Source organism: Xenopus tropicalis, chromosome 9 (assembly GCF_000004195.4).
Source record: "Xenopus tropicalis strain Nigerian chromosome 9, UCB_Xtro_10.0, whole genome shotgun sequence".
NCBI lineage: Eukaryota > Metazoa > Chordata > Amphibia > Anura > Pipidae > Xenopus > Xenopus tropicalis.
In genome coordinates this window covers 4,535,016-4,560,612 of record NC_030685.2, presented here as the reverse complement: position 1 = coordinate 4,560,612, position 25,597 = coordinate 4,535,016, and the positions used below count along the sequence as shown (strand labels likewise).

The following is a 25,597-nucleotide window of genomic DNA, read 5'->3' as shown; positions in this document are numbered from 1 at the left end:
CCCCTCACTATTTCTTTCGTTCTGTTTCACTCAGCTCCGCCCACATCTCTGGCCCAGTTGGAATATGTTCCCTTTATCCCTCTCCCTGTCCCTTACTGACACACTCCTTCCTCCCTGCTGTTTCCGGCTGCTACAACTAAAGCGCTGCCTGTAGCTGTTTAGCGGGCGGGGCACACTCACTCATTGGCTAAGAGCAGAGAGGGCGGGACAGAGAGCAAAGCAGCACTGTATGTGCCCCTCCCACTCCAACCTGATAGCGTCACTGCAGCCTCACACTCTGTGTGGAAGGAGCGACATGATTGGATAGGGGCGGGGCAACTGGGGCTAGGGATCAAGGGTAATATTTCTCTATCCGTACACAGGAAGGAATCAGTCGGGTTTAGTTAGTATGGGGCCGCTGGGACTGGCGGGTATCTGATTAACCCTGGGATATACAGTAGATTGATACAGTGTGGGTGAGGGGAGCTGGGAGATATCTGTGCGGTACATAGATATGTAGGGAATTGTCTCCCATCCCTTACTGAGCAGCTCTCACTCCCACCTCCCAAGCCCCCGGGACCATTGGTTTGTAGCCGGAGCAGGGAACTCTGGGAACTTCTGCACAGGTAGGTACTGACCCCCCACAATATACTGAGCCCATATGTGCTGCTAAATCCCCTGCTGCCTCCCTTATTCCTACCTTGTGTGGCACCGACCGACCGCCATTTACCCCCCTCACTCTCCTGTACTATGGGCTGTGTGTGTGGCACTGGGGTTACTCCTGCTGGGAGCTGTGGGACTGGGGGTCGGTGGGACTGGGGGTCGGCGGGAGCGGTGGGACTGGGGGTCGGTGGGAGCTGTGGGACTGGGGGTCGGTGGGAGCTGTGGGACTGGGGGGCGGTGGGACTGGGGTTCGGTGGGAGCTGTGGGACTGGGGGTCGGTGGGAGCTGTGGGACTGGGGGTCGGTGGGAGCTGTGGGACTGGGGGTCGGTGGGAGCTGTGGGACAGGGGGTCGGCGGGAGCTGTGGGACTGGGGGGTTGGTGGGAGCTGTGGGACTGGGGGTCGGTGGGACTGGGGGTCGGTGGGAGCTGTGGGACTGGGGGTCGGTGGGACTGGGGGGTCTGTGGGACTGGGGGTCGGTGGGACTGGGGGTCTGCGGGACTGGGGGTCGGTGGGACTGGGGGTCTGCGGGGTCGGTGGGACTGGGGGTCGGCGGGAGCTGGGGGTCGGTGGGACTGGGGGTCGGTGGGAGCTGTGGGACTGGGGGTCGGCGGGAGCTGTGGGTCATATGTCCCGTTAATTCCAGGGGCACTTCCAGGCCAGTCCCTCCCACAAGGAGCCAATGGGAATGTGGGAGGAAGTGAGTGACCCAGTGATGGGGAAGAAGGATAAAAATGAGGAGCGGAAGGAGAGAATCCTGAATCTCACACTGGAGATTATCTATCTGCTGACTGGAGAGGTGAGGGGGCACTGTGAGTGGCACAGTGAGAAGAGACTGTCTGTCTGTACAAAGGGGGTCTCTCTGCTGCGTTACACACTCATCATTCTCTCTCCCTCTCAATACATAGGGCTACGTCATCCCTAAGAAGAAGAGCCCAACTGTGGGTTTGGGGGCCCTGCATGCCCCTGGCTCCGTCATACAGAAGGAAAATGACAAGAAGATCCTGGAACTCATCTCCAACATCATCCAGCTGCTGACTGGAGAGGTGGGTGCGGCCCCCCAATCCCCCCTTATTGTTTAGTAACAGTGTATGATAATCCCTTTCTCTGGCTGGGGGATGACTGTAACATTGTGTGTGCCAGGTTGCCATAAGGTGTGAGGATGTTTCCATCTATTTTTCCTTGGAGGAGTGGGAGTATATAAAAGGAAACAAGGCCCTTTACAGGGAAGGGATAAAGGAGGAGGAGGAGCCCCAGCAGCTCCGCCCACTTGGTGAGTAATGGGCACAGGGCACAAAACATCAGAACCCCTGGAAGTAACAGAAGAGTCTGCAGTAGAAATAATATGACAAAGTATGACGTGTAACTATCTGTAACATAACATTCACTATAGGGTTAACTGAAGCAGGAAGAGTCGTTAGGCAGTTTCATAATGATGACATTAGTGCCATTTCCAGTTCTCCTTGGGTTTGGACTCTTGCTTTAACAAAGAATCTTTTTCATGAAAAAAAAAAACTGGTGGGATTCTGGGAGGAATTACATGTTACAATTTAAGGGTGGGACAAGGGTGGGCGCTGTTGCTAGGCTGCAATTCTACGGTGTTTTAGGTTCTGGAAGAAACCCACAAGGCTACTTTCATTATAAAAATGAGGCAGAGACCTCGCGGGGCAGCCCTGGGTGTAGGTCCCCCAAAAGAAATGATGCGGAAGCTGTGAATTATGGGTACTGTCTCCTCTTAAGGAAGAAATTGTGTGTAGAGAGGCATTAATTTCATTCTGCATTCCTGGAATGGGTTCAACTGTGGCTGGAGTGGGGTAAAGTGCAGTGGGACTGCTTGTTGGGCAGCCGGGGGCTCCAGTCAGTGTATGTGGTATTGTGTCTGTATTGGGGAACAGCATCCTCCTTACTGTTCTGGGGTTGCGAGACATCCCCAAACTGACTGATGTATTGGGTAGGGCTACTAGGTACAGAAGTTCTTCTATGATGGAATTATGACTGGCTATGGTTTAGGACAGGGCTGTGCCAATGTTACCGCCAGGGCTGCCGTCAGAAATCACTAACAGGGTTAGGGTTTTCCCATTTATCCTATATGTCCCCTTTAAGGACATTTTGCCCAGTGCTTCTCAAGGATTAACATGTGAAGGAGATGATGTGGCTGATGTTTGATAAGAGATCAGTGCAAGCAAGTTATGTATTCAAGTACCCCAATGATTTATTAAGATAAGGCTCATGGCACACATGGCTGTTTCTCCACCATGGAAAAATGCCTGAACCCTGCCATGCTGCCTATCATTGCCTACAATGGAAATTCTCTTGTACAGGTTTCCAACAATGTCATACAGAGTTCTGTAGCAAGTGACAAGCAGCAGGGGAGTAAAGAAGAAGTGTGCCATGACCCTAACAGTATTAGTGTAGTAATGATTCAGTAATGCTAAGCCAGCATTCTACAAAAGATGATTTGGCCACATGAAGACATTGTTTCACTTGGTGCTCTAAAGAGGAAGGCCATTATAGCTCTTACTCTTGTGTAAATACTAATACCAGGGCTGCTTAAATACACTATTTGACCTAGGACAAAGATCCCTTTAGTGGAGACAGAACTCCTCTATAGTGATGGGTGAAATGTTTTAGCAGGCATGGATTTGCAGCAAATTAATTAAAAACTGTGATTATTTAATTATTCAGTTAACTCAAATTGTTATACTGTGGGTTATACCGGGTACCTGTGTGCAAAAATGTAACAATTAAATTGAGATATTAACCTGTACAACCTTGCATGTGGTTATCTTATGCTGGATGCGCCTCATTTTCCAGCTCACACCTTGTGTTTATTAATATGGTAGTCATGTAAGCACTTGTGAGTGTCCTTTTATTAAATAATTTTGATTATTGAAACTTAGCAGTAGCGGCTGTATTTCCCACCCAGGCTTATACTCGAGTCAATAAGTTTTTCCAGTTTTCTTAGGTAAAATTAGGTACCTCGGCCTATATTCGGATCGGCTTCTACTCGAGTATATACGGTAATTGTACGAGCTACTGTATTGTTCCCTCCCATTTCCAGGCCAGTCCCTCCCACAAGGAGCCAATGGGAATGTGGGAGGAGGTGAGGACCCAATGATGGGGAAGAAGGATAAAAATGAGGAGCGGAAGGAGAGAATCCTGAATCTCACACTGGAGATTATCTATCTGCTGACTGGAGAGGTGAGGGGGGCACTGTGAATGGCACAGTGAGAAGAGACTGTCTGTCTGTACAAAGGGGGTCTCTCTGCTGCTTTACACACTCATCATTCTCTCTCCCTCTCAATACATAGGGCTACGTCATCCCTAAGAAGAAGAGCCCAACTGTGGGTTTGGGGGCCCTGCATGCCCCTGGCTCCGTCATACAGAAGGAAAATGACAAGAAGATCCTGGAACTCATCTCCAACATCATCCAGCTGCTGACTGGAGAGGTGGGTGCGGCCCCCCAATCCCCCCTTATTGTTTAGTAACAGTGTATGATAATCCCTTTCTCTGGCTGGGGGATGACTGTAACATTGTGTGTGCCAGGTTGCCATAAGGTGTGAGGATGTTTCCATCTATTTCTCCTTGGAGGAGTGGGAGTATATAAAAGGAAACAAGGCCCTTTACAGGGAAGGGATAAAGGAGGAGGAGGAGCCTCGGCAGCTCCGCCCACTGGGTGAGTAATGGGTGCAGGGCACAAAACATTAGAACCCCGTGTGTAACTGAACTTATATGTGACTGTTCATCCTGTATCAGAGCCTGTCGGGGTGACAGTTCCTGCGCTGCTGCTCCTTCTATTCCTGCATTCCCTGACACAATGAATCCCTACATATATGTATAAAATGTGATAATGATTTCTCATGCTTGTATCTCTGCCAGACGGTGAATATGAAGATAAGAGAGAGATTCCAGCTGATCTGGGAGGAACATTATGTTATAATAATGAGCCAAGCAAGATTGGGGCTGAAGGGGCAGATTTTTGTGCCAACGGAAATCTCACAAACCCTGAAATTTCTCCAGCGGAACAGCCCCCACCGGCCAATGGGATTAAAGAGGAGGCGGCTTCATGGGAAGAAGGAAACCTTTCTGATTTTAGAATTATTACTCAGGAGTCAATGCAGCAAACTAGTACATCAGGTCCGTTCATAGGATCCAGTCTAAATACCGCCTTGTTAGACAGTGATGTGTCAAATGAGATTAAAGCAGAAGCAGCTTCATGGGAAGGGGGAGACCAACCAGATTGCAGCATTAATCCATTTACGGAGCAGATCCAGGGAACAGATACTCCTGCTCTCAAAATGGAGATGAATAACTTTTCCGAGTGCTATAGTACTGAGCCCCATCTTTTCAAGGATCAGAAATCTCATTCAGGCCTTAGAGACCATAAAAAATATCATGCGGGCAAGGAACCATTTTCCTGCTCTGAATGTGGGAGATCTTTCACCCGTCGCTCAGGCCTTAATGCGCATCTCAGAGTTCACATGGGAGAGAAACCATTTTCCTGCTCTGAATGTGGGAAATCTTTCACCCGTCGCTCAAGCCTTAATGCGCATTTCAGAGTTCACACAGGAGAGAAACTATTCACTTGTACAGAATGTGGGAAATCTTTCCCCCGTCTGGCACGGTATAACAGACATCTCAGAACTCACACAGGGGAGAAACCATTCCCTTGTACGGAATGTGGAAAATCTTTCACCTGTAGAAGACAGCTCAACACGCATCTCAGATGTCACACAGGAGAGAAACTATTCACATGCACTGAATGTGGCAAATCTTTCAGTCACATCTCAGAGCTTAACGTACATCTCAGAGTTCACACAGGAGAAAAACTATTCACATGTACTGAATGTGGCAAATCTTTCATTCACTTCTCAGAGCTTCACCGACATAACAAAGTTCACACAGGGGAGAAACCATTCGCTTGTACTGAATGCGGTAAACGTTTTACTCGTCGTTACCAGCTTACTGAACATTCCTATTCGCACACAGGGAAGAAACCATTCACTTGTACTGAATGCGGTAAAAGCTTTACTCGTAATTACCAGCTTACTGCCCATTACCTGTTACACATAGGAGAGAAACCATTTGCTTGTGCTGAATGTGGGAAAACTTTTTCTCGTCGTGACCAGCTTAATGCACATTCCCACTTGCACACAGGCGAGAAACCATATTTTTGTTCCGAATGTGGGAAAAGCTTTGCATATCAAGGAGACCTTTCCTCACATCTCAGGACTCACACAGGAGAGAAACCATATTCTTGTTCTGAATGTGGGAAACGTTTCACTCGTTGTTCAGAACGTAATGCACATATCAGACGTCATACGGGAGAGAAACCTTACACTTGTGCTGAATGTGGGAAATCTTTTGGTAATCGTACAGGCCTTAAATACCATGAAATAATTCATACAGGAGAGAAACCATTTTCCTGTTCCGAATGTGGCAAAGGTTTCAGCCGTCGACAAGACTTAACCATACATTTCAGAATTCACACAGAGGAGAAACCATTCACCTGTACCGAATGTGGGAAATGTTTCACCAGTTCCTCACAGCTTGGCGAACATCGCAAAGGTCACATAGAAGGGAAATCGTTCACTTGTACTGAATGTGGGAAAATTTTTACCCGTATCTCACAGCTTAACATACATCTCAGACGTCACACAGGAGAGAAACCATTCACTTGTACTGAATGTGGGAAATGTTTCACCAGTTCCTCACAGCTTTACGAACATCGCAGAAGTCACATAGGAGGGAAATCGTTTACTTGCACTGAATGTGGGAAAATTTTTACCCGTATCTCACAGCTTAACATACATCTCAGACGTCACACAGGAGAGAAACCATTCACTTGTACTGAATGTGGGAAATCTTTCACCTGTATCGCACAGCTTAAATTACATCTTAGACGCCACACAGGAGAGAAACCCTACATTTGCACTGAATGTGGGAAATGTTTCTGTAATCGCGCAGGCCTTAATCAACACAAAATAGTTCATTCGGGAGAGAAACCATTCACATGTACTGAATGCGGTAGATGTTTTAGTCGTCGTTGCAAGCTTAAGGTACATTCCCGCTTACACACAGGGGAGAAACCATTTGTTTGTGCTGAATGTGGGAAATGTTTTGCACGTCAGGACCATCTCCGTGCACATTCCCGCTTACACACAGGGGAGAAACCAATTTCTGATAACTGTACATTTACAGAGTGAGTAACGTACTATTATGATGCTGCTAAATTATAATTCCATTTGGATAATGAATGATTCCTCCCTCCATAAAATGTTAATGCTTTTTGGCTTGTGATTTTTTTGGTGAGTTTTACACTCTAGAAGGGAAAGTGATGATTCTGAGGAAGGGAAACTAAACATCTTGAACAAATGTAACATTGCTCAGAATTCTGAGAACTATTTGAATTCCATGCAGCTTTCATCATCAGGGATGTTCCAGAAACCTGGATAAGGGAATCATCATTTAAAATATTTGATATGTAAACTTGTGTGTGAGTCTGTAGCTTCCTATACAACTGGGTTCCCAGTGAGCCTACATTACCCATATACCATGTGTAATACATGATGGATATGAACACACAGGTTATTCCTTAATGTTCATCCTATGGAAGCAGCCAAACACTTGCACTGCCAATTCAGCCTCCCTGGGGGGGGAAATTATATTAATTCCTGATTACTCCCTGGATCCGACCCATTTCAGCTCCCCAACAAGGGGCACATAACCTGCCTGCTCTTCAGTAAAGGCCCCTCAGTGCTGCCCTCTTGTCAGCTGCATGGGGGTTACTCTTGCCCCTGCCCACACTCTGCTGCTTATGGGGGTTTATTGCTTTCCCCCATGCTTTCTAATGGCAGGGTTGGCTGTAAGGTGGGGGCTGTTACTGTGGGTGTCAGGGTGAGGGGCAAATCAGGGAGACTGCTGAAGAATCCGTGTGAGTTGCCCAGTGTCTGCTCTAGAACTCACCCTCTCTCCCAGCGTTGCCGGATTTCGTTTTCCAAACCAGCCCAAAACTAGCCAAAAGCCACTTTGAAAGTAGCCCAAAATTAGCCCAATATGTGCATTGAGAAAAATCTCTAAAAAATATATGGGAAAACCTGCCTTTTTGAAGTGTGTAATCACTGCCCAGTTACTGGGATGGCAGATAATTCCCTCTGTGCCCAGTCCAGCTGGGAAGTCACTACAGAAATGGATTCCGAATGTTGCATTAACCCCAGACATGATACACATATGGGTGCGTTGTACTACAACTCTCAGAAGCCCCAGGATATCCTGAGAGATATAGCTTAATGATCAACTGCAGAACTGCCCCACATCCCAGTAGAAAGTAACAGTACAATCACATACCCTATAGAGCAGGGGGTAGAACTGCCCCACATCCCAGTAGAAAGTAACAGTACAATCACATACCCTATAGAGCAGGGGGTAGAACTGCCCCACATCCCAGTAGAAAGTAACAGTACAATCACATACCCTATAGAGCAGGGGGTAGAACTGCCCCACATCCCAGTAGAAAGTAACAGTACAATCACATTCCCTATAGAGCAGGGGGTAGAACTGCCCCACATCCCAGTAGAAAGTAACAGTACAATCACATACCCTATAGAGCAGGGAGCAGGGGGTAGAACTGCCCCACATCCCAGTAGAAAGTAACAGTACAATCACATACCCTATAGAGCAGGGGGTAGAACTGCCCCACATCCCAGTAGAAAGTAACAGTACAATCACATACCCTATAGAGCAGGGGGTAGAACTGCCCCACATCCCAGTAGAAAGTAACAGTACAATCACATACCCTATAGAGCAGGGGGTAGAACTGCCCCACATCCCAGTAGAAAGTAACAGTACAATCACATTCCCTATAGAGCAGGGGGTAGAACTGCCCCACATCCCAGTAGAAAGTAACAGTACAATCACATACCCTATAGAGCAGGGAGCAGGGGGTAGAACTGCCCCACATCCCAGTAGAAAGTAACAGTACAATCACATACCCTATAGAGCAGGGGGTAGAACTGCCCCACATCCCAGTAGAAAGTAACAGTACAATCACATACCCTATAGAGCAGGGAGCAGGGGGTAGAACTGCCCCACATCCCAGTAGAAAGTAACAGTACAATCACATACCCTATAGAGCAGGGGGTAGAACTGCCCCACATCCCAGTAGAAAGTAACAGTACAATCACATACCCTATCGAGCAGGGGGTAGAACTGCCCCACATCCCAGTAGAAAGTAACGGTACAATCACATACCCTATAGAGCAGGGAGCAGGGGGTAGAACTGCCCCACATCCCAGTAGAAAGTAACGGTACAATCACATACCCTATAGAGCAGGGGGTAGAACTGCCCCACATCCCAGTAGAAAGTAACAGTACAATCACATACCCTATAGAGCAGGGAGCAGGGGGTAGAACTGCCCCACATCCCAGTAGAAAGTAACAGTACAATCACATACCCTATAGAGCAGGGAGCAGGGGGTAGAACTGCCCCACATCCCAGTAGAAAGTAACAGTACAATCACATACCCTATAGAGCAGGGGGTAGAACTGCCCCACATCCCAGTAGAAAGTAACAGTACAATCACATACCCTATAGAGCAGGGGGTAGAACTGCCCCACATCCCAGTAGAAAGTAACAGTACAATCACATACCCTATAGAGCAGGGAGCAGGGGGTAGAACTGCCCCACATCCCAGTAGAAAGTAACAGTACAATCACATACCCTATAGAGCAGGGGGTAGAACTGCCCCACATCCCAGTAGAAAGTAACAGTACAATCACATACCCTATAGAGCAGGGAGCAGGGGGTAGAACTGCCCCACATCCCAGTAGAAAGTAACAGTACAATCACATACCCTATAGAGCAGGGGGTAGAACTGCCCCACATCCCAGTAGAAAGTAACGGTACAATCACATACCCTATAGAGCAGGGGGTAGAACTGCCCCACATCCCAGTAGAAAGTAACAGTACAATCACATACCCTATAGAGCAGGGGGTAGAACTGCCCCACATCCCAGTAGAAAGTAACAGTACAATCACATACCCTATAGAGCAGGGGGTAGAACTGCCCCACATCCCAGTAGAAAGTAACAGTACAGTCACATACCCTATAGAGCAGGGAGCAGGGGGTAGAACTGCCCCACATCCCAGTAGAAAGTAACAGTACAATCACATACCCTATCGAGCAGGGAGCAGGGGGTAGAACAGACAGGTTAAGCCTAAAAGAGCAAAAAAGGAATACAAAATGGAGGCTCTGTCTATACTGTCCAATTGCATGCTGGGTATTGTAGTTTTATAGTAATCCTAGCTGTAGGCTATTTGTTAGATACAAACTATATTACCCAGCATGCAGTGGGACATGCACACTAGGGGAAAAACTTTGACAAGTTTCCAAACTACAAACCTGCCATTGCTCCAAAAAATAACCCAAAACTGTACCTTAGCGGGTTTGTACTTTAGAAACCGCCTGGGCTTTAAATTAGTAGCCCAATTTGGCATAAAAACCGCCAACCTGGAAACCCTTTATCCCTCTCCCTGTCCCTTACTGACACACTCCTTCTTCCCTGCTGTTTCCGGCTGCTACAACTAAAGCGCTGCCTGTAGGGGGGCGGGACACACTCACTCATTGGCTAAGAGCAGAGAGGGCGGGACGGGGACTGCACGGTATGTGCCCTCCCATTCCCACCTGATAGCGTCACTGCAGCCTCACATGCTCCCTAAGAGGAACGACGTGATTGGATAAATAGTCAAAGGGGCGGGGCAACTTGGGCTAGGGATCGAGGATAATATTTCTCTATCCGTACACAGGAATGAAGGAATCAGTCGGGTTTAGTTAGTATGGGGCCGCTGGGACTGGCGGGTATCTGATTAACCCTGGGATATACAGTAGATTGATACAGTGTGGGTGAGGGGAGCTGGGAGATATCTGTGCGGTACATAGATATGTAGGGAATTGTCTCCCATCCCTTACTGAGCAGCTCTCACTCCCACCTCCCAAGCCCCCGGGACCATTGGTTTGTAGCCGGAGCAGGGAACTCTGGGAACTTCCGCACAGGTAGGTACTGACCCCCCACAATATACTGAGCCCATATGTGCTGCTAAATCCCCTGCTGCCTCCCTTATTCCTACCTTGTGTGGCACCGACCGACCGCCATTTACCCCCCTCACTCTCCTGTACTATGGGCTGTGTGTGTGGCACTGGGGTTACTCCTGCTGGGAGCTGTGGGACTGGGGGTCGGTGGGAGCTGTGGGACTGGGGGGCGGTGGGACTGGGGGTCGGTGGGACTGGGGGTCGGTGGGACTGGGGGTCGGTGGGAGCTGTGGGTCGGCGGGAGTTGTGGGACTGGGGGTCGGTGGGAGCTGTGGGACTGGGGGGCGGTGGGACTGGGGGTCGGCGGGAGCTGTGGGACTGGGGGGTCGGTGGGAGCTGTGGGACTGGGGGTCGGTGGGAGCTGTGGGACTGGGGGTCGGTGGGACTGGGGGTCAATGGGAGCTGTGGGACTGGGGGGTCGTGGGAGCTGGGGGTCGGTGGGAGCTGTGGGACTGGGGGTCGGTGGGACTGGGGGTCAATGGGAGCTGTGGGACTGGGGGGTCGTGGGAGCTGGGGGTCGGTGGGAGCTGTGGGACTGGGGGTCGGGAGCTGTGGGACTGGGGGTCGGTGGGACTGGGGGTCGGTGGGAGCTGTGGGACTGGGGGTCGGTGGGACTGGGGGTCGGTGGGAGCTGTGGGACTGTGGGTCGGTGGGAGCTGTGGGACTGGGGGTCGGTGGGAGCTGTGGGACTGGGGGTCGGTGGGACTGGGGGTCGGTGGGAGCTGTGGGACTGGGGGTCGGTGGGAGCTGTGGGACTGGGGGTCGGTGGGAGCTGTGGGACTGGGGGTCGGTGGGAGCTGTGGGACTGGGGGGTCGGTGGGAGCTGTGGGACTGGGGGTCGGTGGGAGCTGTGGGTCATATGTCCCGTTAATTCCAGGGGCACTTCCAGGCCAGTCCCTCCCACAAGGAGCCAATGGGAATGTGGGAGGAAGCGAGTGACCCAGTGATGGGGAAGAAGGATAAAAATGAGGAGCGGAAGGAGAGAATCCTGAATCTCACACTGGAGATTATCTATCTGCTGACTGGAGAGGTGAGGGGGGCACTGTGAGTGGCACAGTGAGAAGAGACTGTCTGTCTATACAAAGGGGGTCTCTCTGCTGCGTTACACACTCATCATTCTCTCTCCCTCTCAATACATAGGGCTACGTCATCCCTAAGAAGAAGAGCCCAACTGTGGGTTTGGGGGCCCTGCATGCCCCTGGCTCCGTCATACAGAAGGAAAATGACAAGAAGATCCTGGAACTCATCTCCAACATCATCCAGCTGCTGACTGGAGAGGTGGGTGCGGCCCCCCAATCCCCCCTTATTGTTTAGTAACAGTGTATGATAATCCCTTTCTCTGGCTGGGGGATGACTGTAACATTGTGTGTGCCAGGTTGCCATAAGGTATGAGGATGTTTCCATCTATTTTTCCTTGGAGGAGTGGGAGTATATAAAAGGAAACAAGGCCCTTTACAGGGAAGAGATAAAGGAGGAGGAGGAGCCCCAGCAGCTCTGCCCACTGGGTGAGTAATGGGCACAGGGTACAAAACATCAGAACCCCTGGAAGTAACAGAAGAGTCTGCAGTAGAAATAATATGACAAAGTATGACGTGTAACTATCTGTAACATAACATTCACTATAGGGTTAACTGAAGCAGGAAGAGTCGTTAGGCAGTTTCATAATGATGAAATTAGTGCCATTTCCAGTTTTCCTTGGGTTTGGACTCTTGCTTTAACAAAGAATCTTTTTAATGAAAAAAAAAACTGGTGGGATTCTGGGAGGAATTACATGTTACAATTTAAGGGCGGGACAAGGGTGGGCGCTGTTGCTAGGCTGCAATTCTACGGTGTTTTAGGTTCTGGAAGAAACCCACAAGGCTACTTTCATTATAAAAATGAGGCAGAGACCTCGCGGGGCAGCCCTGGGTGTAGTTCCCCCAAAGAAATGATGCGGAAGCTGTGAATTATGGGTACTGTCTCCTCTTAAGGAAGAAATTGTGTGTAGAGAGGCATTAATTTCATTCTGCATTCCTGGAATGGGTTCAACTGTGACTGGAGTGGGGTAAAGTGCAGTGGGACTGCTTGTTGGGCAGCCGGGGGCTCCAGTCAGTGTATGTGGTATTGTGTCTGTATTGGGGAACAGCATCCTCCTTACTGTTCTGGGGTTGCGAGACATCCCCAAACTGACTGATGTATTGGGTAGGGCTACTAGGTACAGAAGTTCTTCTATGATGGAATTATGACTGGCTATGGTTTAGGAAAACCACTAAGTCAAGTTTTGTGTTACGGACTATATGCTTAGGAGCCCGGAAACTGCCAGGAGGTACCTTTTAGGTGTAGCAGGAGAGCCCTGCCGACCCCGGTGTTCAGCGACGCCCTTTTGGGGCCCCGGACTTTCTGCGGCGGAGCAGACAGGGATCCTACACACAGCCAAGGTATTCCTGAAACGCAGTACAGAGAGGGATCAGGCGGAGTCAAGTCAGGCAAAGGTTGGTGGCAGGCAGCAGAGATTCAAAGTCAAAATTCATGCAAAAGTCAGAAAACCAGGCAATCAATCAATATAGAGCTTAGCTAGGAACTTAGAAGCACAGAACTAGCTTGAGCGATTCTATACAGACAAGAGCTACTGTATTGTTCCCTCCCATTCCCAGGCCAGTCCCTCCCACAAGGAGTCAATGGGAACGTGGCAGGAGGTGAGGACCCAGTGATGGGGAAGAAGGATAAAAATGAGGAGCGGAAGGAGAGAATCCTGAATCTCACACTGGAGATTATCTATCTGCTGACTGGAGAGGTGAGGGGGGCACTGTGAGTGGCACAGTGAGAAGAGACTGTCTGTCTGTACAAAGGGGGTCTCTCTGCTGCGTTACACACTCATCATTCTCTCTCCCTCTCAATACATAGGGCTACGTCATCCCTAAGAGGAAGAGCCCAACTGTGGGTTTGGGGGCCCTGCATGCCCCTGGCTCCGTCATACAGAAGGAAAATGACAAGAAGATCCTGGAACTCATCTCCAACATCATCCAGCTGCTGACTGGAGAGGTGGGTGCGGCCCCCCAATCCCCCCTTATTGTTTAGTAACAGTGTATGATAATCCCTTTCTCTGGCTGGGGGATGACTGTAACATTGTGTGTGCCAGGTTGCCATAAGGTGTGAGGATGTTTCCATCTATTTTTCCTTGGAGGAGTGGGAGTATATGAAAGGAAACAAGGCCCTTTACAGGAAAATGATAAAGGAGGAGGAGCCACAGCAGCTCCGCCCACTGGGTAAGTAATGGGTGCAGGGCACAAAATATCATAACCCCGTAACTGAACTTAATTGGAACAGTACAAGGGCAGTGTGGGAACAATAAAAAGTCAAATTGTGGGAATCTATCGCCTGCAAACCTTTTTTCCAGGTATAGGATTGCGCCCCAGCAACAGCTCATGGGATGGCGGCAGCCTCCCAAAGAAAATACATTTTTCTCCATTATAGTCACATTTCTGCATTCCCTTTGTGAGGTCCTAGTGCCTATAAAGAGGTGGAACCAAACACAGGTCTACCGTGTGCTGATTGGACAGTGTGTAGCAGTGTGACATCACAGGAAGGGGCGTATATGAACGTGGAAGTTAGATTTTTTTTTTATTTTACTAGGAGTCTGCTATCTGCCGGTAACAAAACATTCACTATGAGTTTAACCAAAGCAGGCCGAAGTAAGACTTGTGAGGTAGTTTCAGAACGATGAAAACAGTGTCATTTCTAGATGTCCTTGGGTTCAGACTCATGATTTAATGCTTTCTTTGGATTTTGGTTGAAGCCAAGAGAGAAACCCAAGAAGAAACTTCTAGATAATCACGACTGCTAGGGATTTTGGGAGGAATTACATGTTGCAATTTAAGGTCGGGACAAGGGTGGGTGCTGTTGCTAGGTGGCAATCCTGTCCCTAGAACAAGTCTCTTTGGGATATAGATTCCTGCAAACACTTCCTCGTTCTATGGAAGATTGTTACCTAGCAACAGCTAATGGGAAAGTAGCAGTTGTTTTTATGAAAGCCATTTTCTCTGCCATGGTGTCAAGGCTACTTATATTGTAATAGGGAGGCAGAAACCGCTCCGGGGCAGTACTGGTTGTAGGTCCCCCAAAGGAGCAAAGAAACCGAGGTGGAAAATCCATGGAGTCCATAGCAGATAAAGAAACTGCATTCTTCATGAACACTAAGGTAAAAAAAATCTAACTTCCACGTTCAGTTAGTCCCGGTCCTGTGACGTCACACTGTCCAATCAGCACTGAGCAGGCCTGTGCTTGCAGGGTATCTTCAGAAGGCTTGTGTGATAATGATTTCTCATGCTTGTATCTCTGCCAGACGGTGAATATGAAGATAAGAGAGAGATTCCAGCTGATCTGGGAGGAACATTATGTTATAATAATGAGCCAAGCAAGATTGGGGCTGAAAGAGCAGATATTTGTGCCGACGGAAATCTCACAAACCCTGAAATGTCTCGAGTGGAACAGCCCCCACCGGCCAATGGGATTAAAGAGGAGGCGGCTTCATGGGAAGAAGGAAACCTTTCTGATTTTAGAATTATTACTGTTCAGGAATCAATGCAGCAAACTAATACATCTGCTCCAATCATAGGATCCAGTCTAAATACCATCTTATTAGACAGAGATGTATCAAATGGGATTAAAGAAGAAGTAGCTTCATGGGAAGGGGAAGACCAATCAGATTGCAGCATTAATCCACTTACGGAACAGATCCAGGGAACAGATACTCCTGCTCTCAAAATGGAGATGAATACCTTTTCCGAGTGCTATAGTACTAAGCCCCATCTTTTCAAGGATCAGAAAACTCATTCAGGCCTTAGAAACCATAAAAAATATCACGCGGGAGAGAAACAGTTTTCCTGCTCTGAATGTGGGAAATCTTTCACCTGTCACTCAGGCCTTAATGCGCATCTCAGAGTTCACACAGGGGAGAAACCATATTCCTGCTCCGAATGTGGGAAATCTTTCACCCGTCGCTCAAGCCTTAACGCGCATTTCAGAGTTCACACAGGAGAGAAACTATTCACTTGTACAGAATGTGGGAAATCTTTCCCCCGTCTGGCACGGTTTAACATACATCTCAGAACTCACACAGGGGAGAAACCATTCCCTTGTACGGAATGTGGGAAATCTTTCACCTGTAGAGGACAGCTCAACACACATCTCAGATGTCACACAGGAGAGAAACTATTCACATGCACTGAATGTGGCAAATCTTTCATTCACGTTTCAGAGCTTAATAAACATTTCAGAGTTCACACAGGGGAGAAACCATTTGCTTGTACTGAATGCGGTAAACGTTTTACTCGTCGTTACCAGCTTACTGAACATTCCTACTCGCACACAGGGGAGAAACCATTCACTTGTACTGAATGCGGTAAAAGCTTTACTCGTCATTACCAGCTTACTGCCCATTACCTGTTACACATAGGAGAGAAACCATTTGCTTGTGCTGAATGTGGGAAAGGTTTTTCTCGTCGTGACCAGCTTAATGCACATTCCCACTTGCACACAGGGAAGAAACCATATTCTTGTTCTGAATGTGGGAAAAGCTTTACATATCAAGGAGACCTTTCCTCACATCTCAGGACTCACACAGGAGAGAAACCATTTTCTTGTTCCGAATGTGGGAAACGTTTCACCCGTTGTTCAGAACTTAATGCACATATCAGACGCCATACGGGAGAGAAACCCTACACTTGTGCTGAATGTGGGAAATCTTTTGGTAATCGTACAGGCCTTAATCACCATAAAATAATTCATACAGGAGAGAAACCATTTTCCTGTTCTGAATGTGGCAAAGGTTTCAGCCGTCGACAAGACTTAACCATACATTTCAGAATTCACACAGGGGAGAAACCATTCACCTGTACCGAATGTGGGAAATCTTTCACCAGTTCCTCACAGCTTTACGAACATCGCAGAGGTCACATAGGAGGGAAATCGTTCACTTGTACTGAATGTGGGAAAATTTTTACCCGTATATCACATCTTAATATACATCTCAGACGTCACACAGGAGAGAGACCATTCACTTGTACTGAATGTGGGAAGTCTTTCACCTGTATCGCACAGCTTAATTTACATCGTAGACACCACACAGGAGAGAAACCCTACACTTGTACTGAATGTGGGAAATGTTTCTGTACTCGCACAGGCCTTAATCACCATAAAATAGTTCATTCGGGAGAGAAACCATTCACATGTACTGAATGCGGTAGATGTTTTAGTCGTCGTTGCAAGCTTAAGGCACATTCCCGCTTACACACAGGGGAGAAACCATTTGCTTGTGCTGAATGTGGGAAATGTTTTGCACGTCAGGACCAGCTCACTGCACATTCCCGCTTACACACAGGAGAGAAACAAATTTCTGATAATAACTGTACATTTACAGAGTGAGTAACGTACTATTATGATGCTAAATTATAATTCCATTTGGATAATGAATGATCCCCCCCTTCATAAAATGTTAATGCTTTTTGGCTTGTGATTTTTTTGGTGAGTTTTGCACTCTAGAAGGGAATGTGGTGATTCTGAGTATGAGGATCATTAAAGGGAAACTAAACACTTTGAACAAATGTAACATTGCTCAGAATTCTAATGTGAGAACTATTTGAATTCCATGCAGCTTTCATTATCAGGGATGTTCCAGAAACCTGGATAAGGGAATCATCTGTATTAGGGATCTTACACTAAGGCATATCTTCGTTCATACATGGGTAATTTAGGTTGAAAAAAGACCACAGTCCATCAAGTTAAATCCCTCCAAATGTACACATACTTACTGACCTATCTACACACTCACATATATAAACTGTATATATCAATATCTATGCTAATTGTAGATATTAGTATCACAATAGCCTTGGATATTCTGCTTGTTCAGGAAATTACCCAGGCCCCTCTTATAGGCATTAACAGAATTTGCCCTCCCAACTTCCCCCGGCAGGGCATTTCCCAGCCTCACTGCCCTCACCATGAGGAACCCCCTACCCAACATCCCCCGGCAGGGCATTCCCCAACCCCCTCACTGCGCTCACCGTGAGGAACCCCCTACCCAACATCCCCCGGCAGGGCATTCCCCAACCCCCTCACTGCCCTCACCGTGAGGAACCCCCTACCCAACATCCCCCGGCAGGGCATTCCCCAACCCCCTCACTGCCCTCACCGTGAGGAACCCCCTACCCAACATCCCCCGGCAGGGCATTCCCCAACCCCCTCACCGTGAGGAACCCCCTACCCAACATCCCCCGGCAGGGCATTCCCCAACCCCCTCACTGTGAGGAACTGTACTTGGGCTGAAAGTTTTGTTCCTCAAGTCTAAACAGAACTTGTACAGAGTAATCATGTCCCCTCGCAAGCGCCTTTTTTCAGAGAAAACAACCCCAACCCTGACAGTCTCACCTCACCAGTTACCAGTTATACGTTGTTGCACTCTCTCCAGCTCATTAATCTTTTTATTATTGACTAAAGCTCAGAACTGCCCCCATACTCGAGGTGAGGCCTTACCAGGAACTTATAAAGAGGCAAAATTACATTTTCATTCCTTATATTAATGCCCTTGTTTATACAAGACAGCACTTTATTTGTTGTAGTAAATGGAATGACACTGCCTGGAATTAGACAAAAATCCCCAGATCTTTCTTAATTAAGGATCCTCTCAAACACACTCCCATTTAGTGTACAACTTGCATTTATATTATTTCTGCCAAACGGCATAACTTGGCACTTGTCATTGAACACAAAACAATACTTTCAATGCCCACCTCCAGTTAAAAAGCAAAAGACCAAGGACTGACCTCTGCAGTACTAACAATGCTGGTCCAATCAGAGCAGGGTTCCCCAACCTTTCTGTGAGCCATAGTCAAATGTAAAAAGACTTGGAGAGCCACACAATCACCATAAAGTTTCATGGAGGAGCCAAATAAGAGCTGTGATTGGCTATTAGGGGCCTCTATGCACCCTATCAGCTTACAGGGGCTCTATTTGGGAGTAAACTTGTTTTTATTCAACCAAAACTTGCCCCCAAGTCAGGAATTCAAAAATAACTCCCTGGTTTGGGGGCACTGAGAGCAACATCCAAGGGGTTGGGGAGCGACATGTTGCCCCTGAGTCACTGGTTGGGGATCACTGAATTAGAAAATGTTCCATTTAGCACAACTCTGTGTAACCTATCCTTCAAACAGTTTTCTATCCGTGTACAAATATTATGTTCAAGGCCAAGAATTCTAAATTTAAGCATTAACCTTCTGTGAGGTACTGTATCAAACTCTTTAGCAAAGTCCAAGTAGATCCCATCCACTGCCATTCCAGCATCGAGGTTCCTACTCACCTCCTCATAGAAGGTGACTAAATTAGTCTGGCAAGATCTGTTACCCATAAACCCATGTGGCACAAATGTATAGTATTGTGAACTGCAATGTATTCAAGTACCCTATCCCTTATTACCCCTTCCAAAAGCTTTCCTACTACTGATGTCAGACTAACAGGCCTATAGTTTTCAGGTTGAGAACGGGATCCCTTTTTAAATAACGGCACCACATTAGCAATCCGCCAGTCTCTCGGCACCATGACAGACCTCAACGAATCCTGAAAGTGAATTGGTTTGGCAATCACAGAGCTGAGCTTGTTTAGTACCCTGGGATGAATCCCATCCTGTTGTGGTACCTTTACATGTTCAAATCTCTTTAGAATTTTCTCCTGAGTGACCCATGCATCAGTAGTTATATTACTAGAATTAGTCCTAGTAAAAAGGAAGCCTTCATTAGCCGGCTCCTTAGTTGTTTAGAGAGATGAAAAAATAACAGTTTTTTTCTGTTCTCATCAAAAAATTGACCTCCCTCTGATAATTAGGGTTCCACCCCTTTGCTGCTTAATTTTATTTACTACTTACATTTTTGAAATATAATTTTTAGATTAATTTTACTCCGTGCTGCAATACCCGTTTCCATCTCTACTTAGCTTGTCTGATTTTTTGCTGCTTTATTTGCTTCCTTGTACCTGATGTAACTCCCAGCTGCCCCAGCTAACTTGAATGCTATACGTCTCCTTTAAGGTGGTTTTCTGGAATACTGGTGGATAAAATACGCCTATAGAAAGCAAAAAGGTGTTTGCCTACATAGGGAAAAAAGGCCAAATAATTATTTTAGTAGAAACGACAGCCAAACGCTTCAAGTTAAATATCTCCAGGTGATTGTGGGATCGTCCAATAAAACCAAATCTAGGGGTGTAACAATATTGATCAATAAAATGTTGCAATGTTCAGTCACAGTCATTTACTATAAAGATAAAAATGGTCAGCCTTGACATTCAGGGGCATATTTATTATAGTGTGTAAACCACCTTAACCTACAAGTTAGAAATCAAAAGCAAAGATCTGATTGGTTGCTACAGGCAACAACACCGGCGATGTTGGCTTACACTATTAAATATTCCCCTCAGAGTTATGTTTCCAAAACCTGAATGTCTGGTATTAAGAACCAAAACCCTGAAACCTTGAATGTCGAAACTTCACCATCTCAAAGCGACAGAAGTTATGGGGGAGTTGCCCTAGGCACAGTCAGGGCATATTTTCAATTCAAGTTTTATTTGGGTTTGTAAACTCGAAAATTCCAGTTTTTTTATTCAAACGAGTTCACCACATTAATAAATAAGCAAGCGTTCCATATACAAACTTGAAAATTGATAAATTAGCCCATTAGGGTTACAGTCTACCCACTACTAGTGATCCCCAACCAGTGGCTCGGGGGGGGGGGGGCATGTTGCTCCCCGACCCCTTGGATGTTGCTCCCAGGGGCCTTGAAGCAGGGGCTTATTTTTTAATTCCTGGCTTGGGGGCAAGTTTTTGTTGCATAAAAACCCAGTATAATGGCAAACAGAGCCTTCAATAGGCTGACCGTCCCCATAGGGGCAATTAAGTAGCCAATTATAGCTCTTATTGGCACCCCAGGAACTTATTCCATGCTTGTGTTGCTCCACAACACTTTTTCCATTTAAATGTTGCAGAGACTGAAACACTGAGCAAAATAAACTTGATCTAGTAACTCCCCGAGAGCGCTGCTCTTCTGCATTCTTTACGTTGTTATTCAGGGAAACAACAGGTTATGGTGTTGGGCAGGCACATTCTACTGTGTCAATTGCTTTGTATCTGACAGGAAATGTTCACTCAATGCCTTGGAGTGAAAGGGGCAGGAAATAAAGAGTCAGTAGTAGGGGGTGGGGCAAAGACATTGAATAGCACCCAATGTGTCCTGCCAACCTAACCTAATAGAGCCAGTGCAGCCTTCGTCCTTCCTAAGGGGAGGGGCAGATTGCTGCAAAGGTATGATTGGTTTAATAATCTGAGGGCGGGAAATGGAGTTAAGGGCTGAGGGTAATTTTTACAACCACATACAAAAAGAATCAGTCAAACCCAGCTAGTTAGTCTGATACCATTGGCGGAAATCTGATTAACCCTGGGATATAAAGTAGATTGATACAGTGTGGGTGAATTGTCTCCCATCCCTTACTGAGCAGCTCTCACTTCCACCTCCCAAGCCCCCGGGACCATTGGTTTGTAGCCGGAGCAGGGAACTCTGGGAACTTCCGCACAGGTAGGTACTGACTAAAGTATAACTATATGTGCTGCTAAATCTCTTGCTGCCTCCCTTATTCCTACCTTGTGTGGCACCGACCGACCGCCATTTACCCCCCTCACTCTCCTGTACTATGGGCTGTGTGTGTGGCACTGGGGTTACTCCTGCTGGGAGCTGTGGGACTGGGGGTCGGTGCTGCTGGGAGCTATGGGACTGGGGGTCGGTGGGAGCTGTGGGACTGGGGGTCGGTGGGAGCTGTGGGACTGGGGGTTGGTGGGAGCTGTGGGACTGAGGGGCGATGAGACTGGGGGTCGGTGAGAGCTGTGGGACTGAGAGGCGATGAGACTGGGGGTCGGTGAGAGCTGTGGGACTGGGGGTCGGTGCTGCTGGGAGCTGTGTGACTGGGGGTCGGTGGGAGCTGTGGGACTGGGGGTCAGTGGGGCTGGGAGCTGTGGGACTGGGGGTCGGTGGGAGCTGTGGGACTGGGGGGCGATGAGAGCTGTGGGACTGGGGGGCGGTGAGAGCTGGGGGTCGGTGGGGCTGGGAGCTGTGGGACTGGGGGGTCGGTGGGAGCGGTGGGGCTGGGAGCTGTGGGACTGGGGGGCGGTGGGAGCTGTGGGACTGGGGGTCGGCGGGAGCTGGGGGGCGGTGGGAGCTGTGGGACTGTTTATTGCAGTAGTCGAGAAGAATTTGCCTAAAACCCTTACAATAACCAGACATCAATTCCTCTTCCTGTTGACCATTTACTTAGTTTACTCAGGAGAGCTAATTGCTCTTAAAAGATTGCATGGCAGGGTGGCAGCCAATCAGTAGCTAGGCAGACCTGACATGGAACTACCAGGGAACTATGCCTACAACTTATTTGTAACACAGACATAGACTAGTGAGAATCTATGGGGAATTCCAATAAAGGGGTCATTTGTAAAGTCCTTGTTAGGTGATATTAAAATCAGGCACTGTATATTTTTTTTTATTGCCAGATATTGACGCTTTTTACAAGCTATATGTTCCATTAATTCCAGGGGCTTTTCCAGGTCAGTCCGTCCCACAAGGAGCCAATGGGAATGTGGGAGGAAGCGAGTGACCCAGTGATGGGGAAGAAGGATAAAAATGAGGAGCGGAAGGAGAGAATCCTGAATCTCACACTGGAGATTATCTATCTGCTGACTGGAGAGGTGAGGGGGGCACTGTGAGTGGCACAGTGAGAAGAGACTGTCTGTCTGTACAAAGGGGGTCTCTCTGCTGCGTTACACACTCATCATTCTCTCTCCCTCTCAATACATAGGGCTACGTCATCCCTAAGAAGAAGAGCCCAACTGTGGGTTTGGGGGCCCTGCATGCCCCTGGCTCCGTCATACAGAAGGAAAATGACAAGAAGATCCTGGAACTCATCTCCAACATCATCCAGCTGCTGACTGGAGAGGTGGGTGTGGCCCCCCAATCCCCCCTTATTGTTTAGTAACAGTGTATGATAATCCCTTTCTCTGGCTGGGGGATGACTGTAACATTGTGTGTGCCAGGTTGCCATAAGGTGTGAGGATGTTTCCATCTATTTTTCCTTGGAGGAGTGGGAGTATATAAAAGGAAACCAGGCCCTTTACAGGGAAGGGATAAAGGAGGAGGAGGAGCCCCAGCAGCTCCGCCCACTGGGTGAGTAATGGGTGCAGGGCACCAAATATCAGAACCCCGTGTGTAACGGAACTTATTAACAGGAACAGTACAAGGGCTGTGAGGGAACAATAGAAAGACAAATGCGCTGCTGACAGTAAAGCAGGAGCAGTGAGTTACATATGATGGCGGCACAGTTAAGCCAGGGGCCAAACTAAATACTTAACTAAACACCTTCCCCCAGAGTATGCCATTAGGATATATCAATTAGCTCCCATGGAGATTCATACACTTAGTGGCATCTAATCAGATGCAGAATATAGAAAGTATCGTTCGTGCTTTGTGTCCTCACACTCGGCATCCAAGTAACTCTCAGCTCCTCGCTGAATACATTTGGCTTAGTAAAGTCTCTGGCTGTGTATGAAGGGGGAAAGGAGGCCCTAGTGGTTCAATGCACGCTTGATGCTACCTATCCGGTGGTCGATAGCTTGTCCAGCCTTTGATGCTGCTCCCGGTGGCCTCAAAGTAGGCCCCCATTTTTACATTTCTGGCTTGGAAACACACAGTTTTACTCCAGAGCCTCCTGTGCTTCCTGCATTCCCTGACACAATGAATCCCTACATATATGTATAAAATGTGATAATGATTTCTCACGCTTGTATCTCTGCCAGACGGTGAATATGAAGATAAGAGAGAGATTCCAGCTGATCTGGGAGGAACATTATGTTATAATAATGAGCCAAGCAAGATTGGGGCTGAAGGAGCAGATTTTTGTGCCGACGGGAATCTCACAAACCCTGAAATTTCTCCAGCGGAACAGCCCCCACCGCCCAATGGGATTAAAAAAGAGGCAGCTTCGTGGGAAGGGGGAAACCAATCAGATTGCAGCATTAATCCCCTCACACAACAGATACAGGGAACATGCACACCTACTCCCAATATGGAGATGTATAACTGTTCTGAGTGCCATAAACACTTTAAAACTAAGGCCGGTCTTTTCAAGCATCAGAAAACTCACACAGGGATAAAACCATTTTTTTGTTCTGTGGAAAGCCATTCCGACTTTATTGCACATCAGAGAAGTCACACGACAGCGAAACCATTTACTTGCTCTGAATGTGGGAAATGTTTCACCCGTCGCTCAGGCCTTAACGCACATCTCAGACTTCACACAGGTGCAAAGCCATTTTCTTCTTCGGAATGTGGGAAATCATTTACATATCCCTCGGCCCTTAGAACCCATAAAGAATATCACACGGGAGCAAAAACATTTTCTTGTTCTGAATGTGGGAAATGTTTCACCTGTCGCTCAAGGCTCAACAGACATCTCAGAATTCACACAGGAGAGAAACCATTCACGTGTACTCAATGTGGGAAATGTTTCACCCGTCGCTCAAGCCTTAACATACATTTCAGAACTCACACAGGGGAGAAACCATTTACCTGCACTGAATGTGGGAAATGTTCTCGTAATCTCACACACCTCAAAATCCACCAAATGGTTCACAAAGGAGAGAAGCCATTTTCCTGCCCTGAATGTGGGAAAAGTTTTACCCGTCGCTCAGGCCTTAACGCCCATCTCAGACTTCATACTGGGGAGAAACCGTTTTCTTGTTCGGAATGTGGGAAAACATTTACATATCCTTCGGGCCTTAGATTCCATAAAAAATATCACTCAGAAGCAAAACCTTTTTCTTGTCCAGAATGTTGGAAATGTTTTACCCATCGCTCATGTCTTACCAGACATCTCAAAATTCACACCGGAGAGAAACTGTTCCCTTGTTCTGAACATCATTCCGAGCTCACTACACATTCCCAGTTACACACAGGGGAGAAACCAGTTTCTGAGTAACTGTCCATATACAGAGTGCGTAACGTAAAATTATATTTCCTTTTTGTTAAAAGATGATTCCACCTCAATAAAATCTTAATGCTTTTGGCTACTGAGTTTTTCATTATGAGTTCTGCACTTTAGTATAGAGTGGTGGTTTTAAATATGAGGATCATTAAAAGGGAAACAAAGCGCTCAAAGCAATGTAAAACTGTTCACATTTTTCAATTTACATACATTTTTAGGTTTCATATTATCATTTTACATAGTAACATAGTAAGTTAGGTTGAAAAAAGACGTACGTCCATCACGTTCAACCATAATGCCTATATATAACCTGCCTAACTGCTAGTTGATCCAGAGGAAGGCAAAAACCCCATCTGAAGCCTCTCTAAGGGGAAAAAATATGGTCACATATACACATAAACAAAGCTACTGAGCAGGACTGCATTTGTATAAGTCATAGTTATGTGGCTTGATTGCACTGATCTAACCTACTGGGGCTTGGGTCCATCAGACAAATCATTACGCAGAACTGTAAACCAGTAAAGTTCCAAGGCACCCAGCAAAAGGGTTGTCACCTTTCGGTGGACTTACCTCCGGGCAGGAACATGACATCAGTGGGTGGGCTTGTGACATCACAGGAGGGGGCGTAGACTCTGCAATTGGCGATTGCCTTGTAAAATTTTGGAGAGTCCAGCTCGGTTTGCCAAATTGGAAAACCAGGCAGGCAGTTTTGACCCGGATTCCTACCCAGCAACCTCATTCACTCAGCAAATTCAATTATTAGCCTGTCCACGTTTCTGTTCCAGCCCATCAATGCTGGTGTGCATGACATAACTGCAAAAATCC

The 25,597-nt window shown here is 47.4% G+C and overlaps 2 protein-coding genes across 2 annotated transcripts; both read left to right on the top strand.

The window, feature by feature from the left end:
* Nucleotides 1-4,332: 4,332 nt before the first annotated feature.
* On the top strand, nt 4,333-24,853 carry LOC101733652 (oocyte zinc finger protein XlCOF7.1). Its single transcript, XM_004913831.4, has 7 exons — nt 4,333-4,535; nt 15,066-17,127; nt 17,361-17,451; nt 22,437-22,481; nt 22,592-22,729; nt 22,827-22,956; nt 23,586-24,853. Exons 1-7 carry the CDS (start codon nt 4,502-4,504, stop codon nt 24,764-24,766), a joined length of 3,681 nt encoding a protein of 1,226 aa, XP_004913888.3. The 5' UTR covers nt 4,333-4,501; the 3' UTR covers nt 24,767-24,853.
* Nucleotides 4,637-7,240, top strand: LOC101732026 (oocyte zinc finger protein XlCOF6-like). The gene has a single exon (XM_004920889.4). The coding sequence runs from the start codon at nt 4,757-4,759 to the stop codon at nt 6,845-6,847; it is 2,091 nt and encodes a 696-aa protein (XP_004920946.2). The 5' UTR covers nt 4,637-4,756; the 3' UTR covers nt 6,848-7,240.
* Nucleotides 24,854-25,597: the final 744 nt, after the last annotated feature.

Bases quoted from the DNA above. Each gene is read 5' to 3' on its own strand.
- LOC101733652 (XM_004913831.4), top strand. From the start codon at position 4,502: ATGCTTGTATCTCTGCCAGACGGTGAATATGAAG. The intron at 17,452-22,436 runs GTAATTTAGGTT...CGGAAGGAGAGA, and splicing joins ATATCTTCGTTCATACATGG to ATCCTGAATCTCACACTGGA. The intron at 22,957-23,585 runs GTGAGTAATGGG...TATCTCTGCCAG, and splicing joins CCAGCAGCTCCGCCCACTGG to ACGGTGAATATGAAGATAAG.
- LOC101732026 (XM_004920889.4), top strand. From the start codon at position 4,757: ATGCAGCAAACTAGTACATCAGGTCCGTTCATAGGATCCAGTCTAAAT.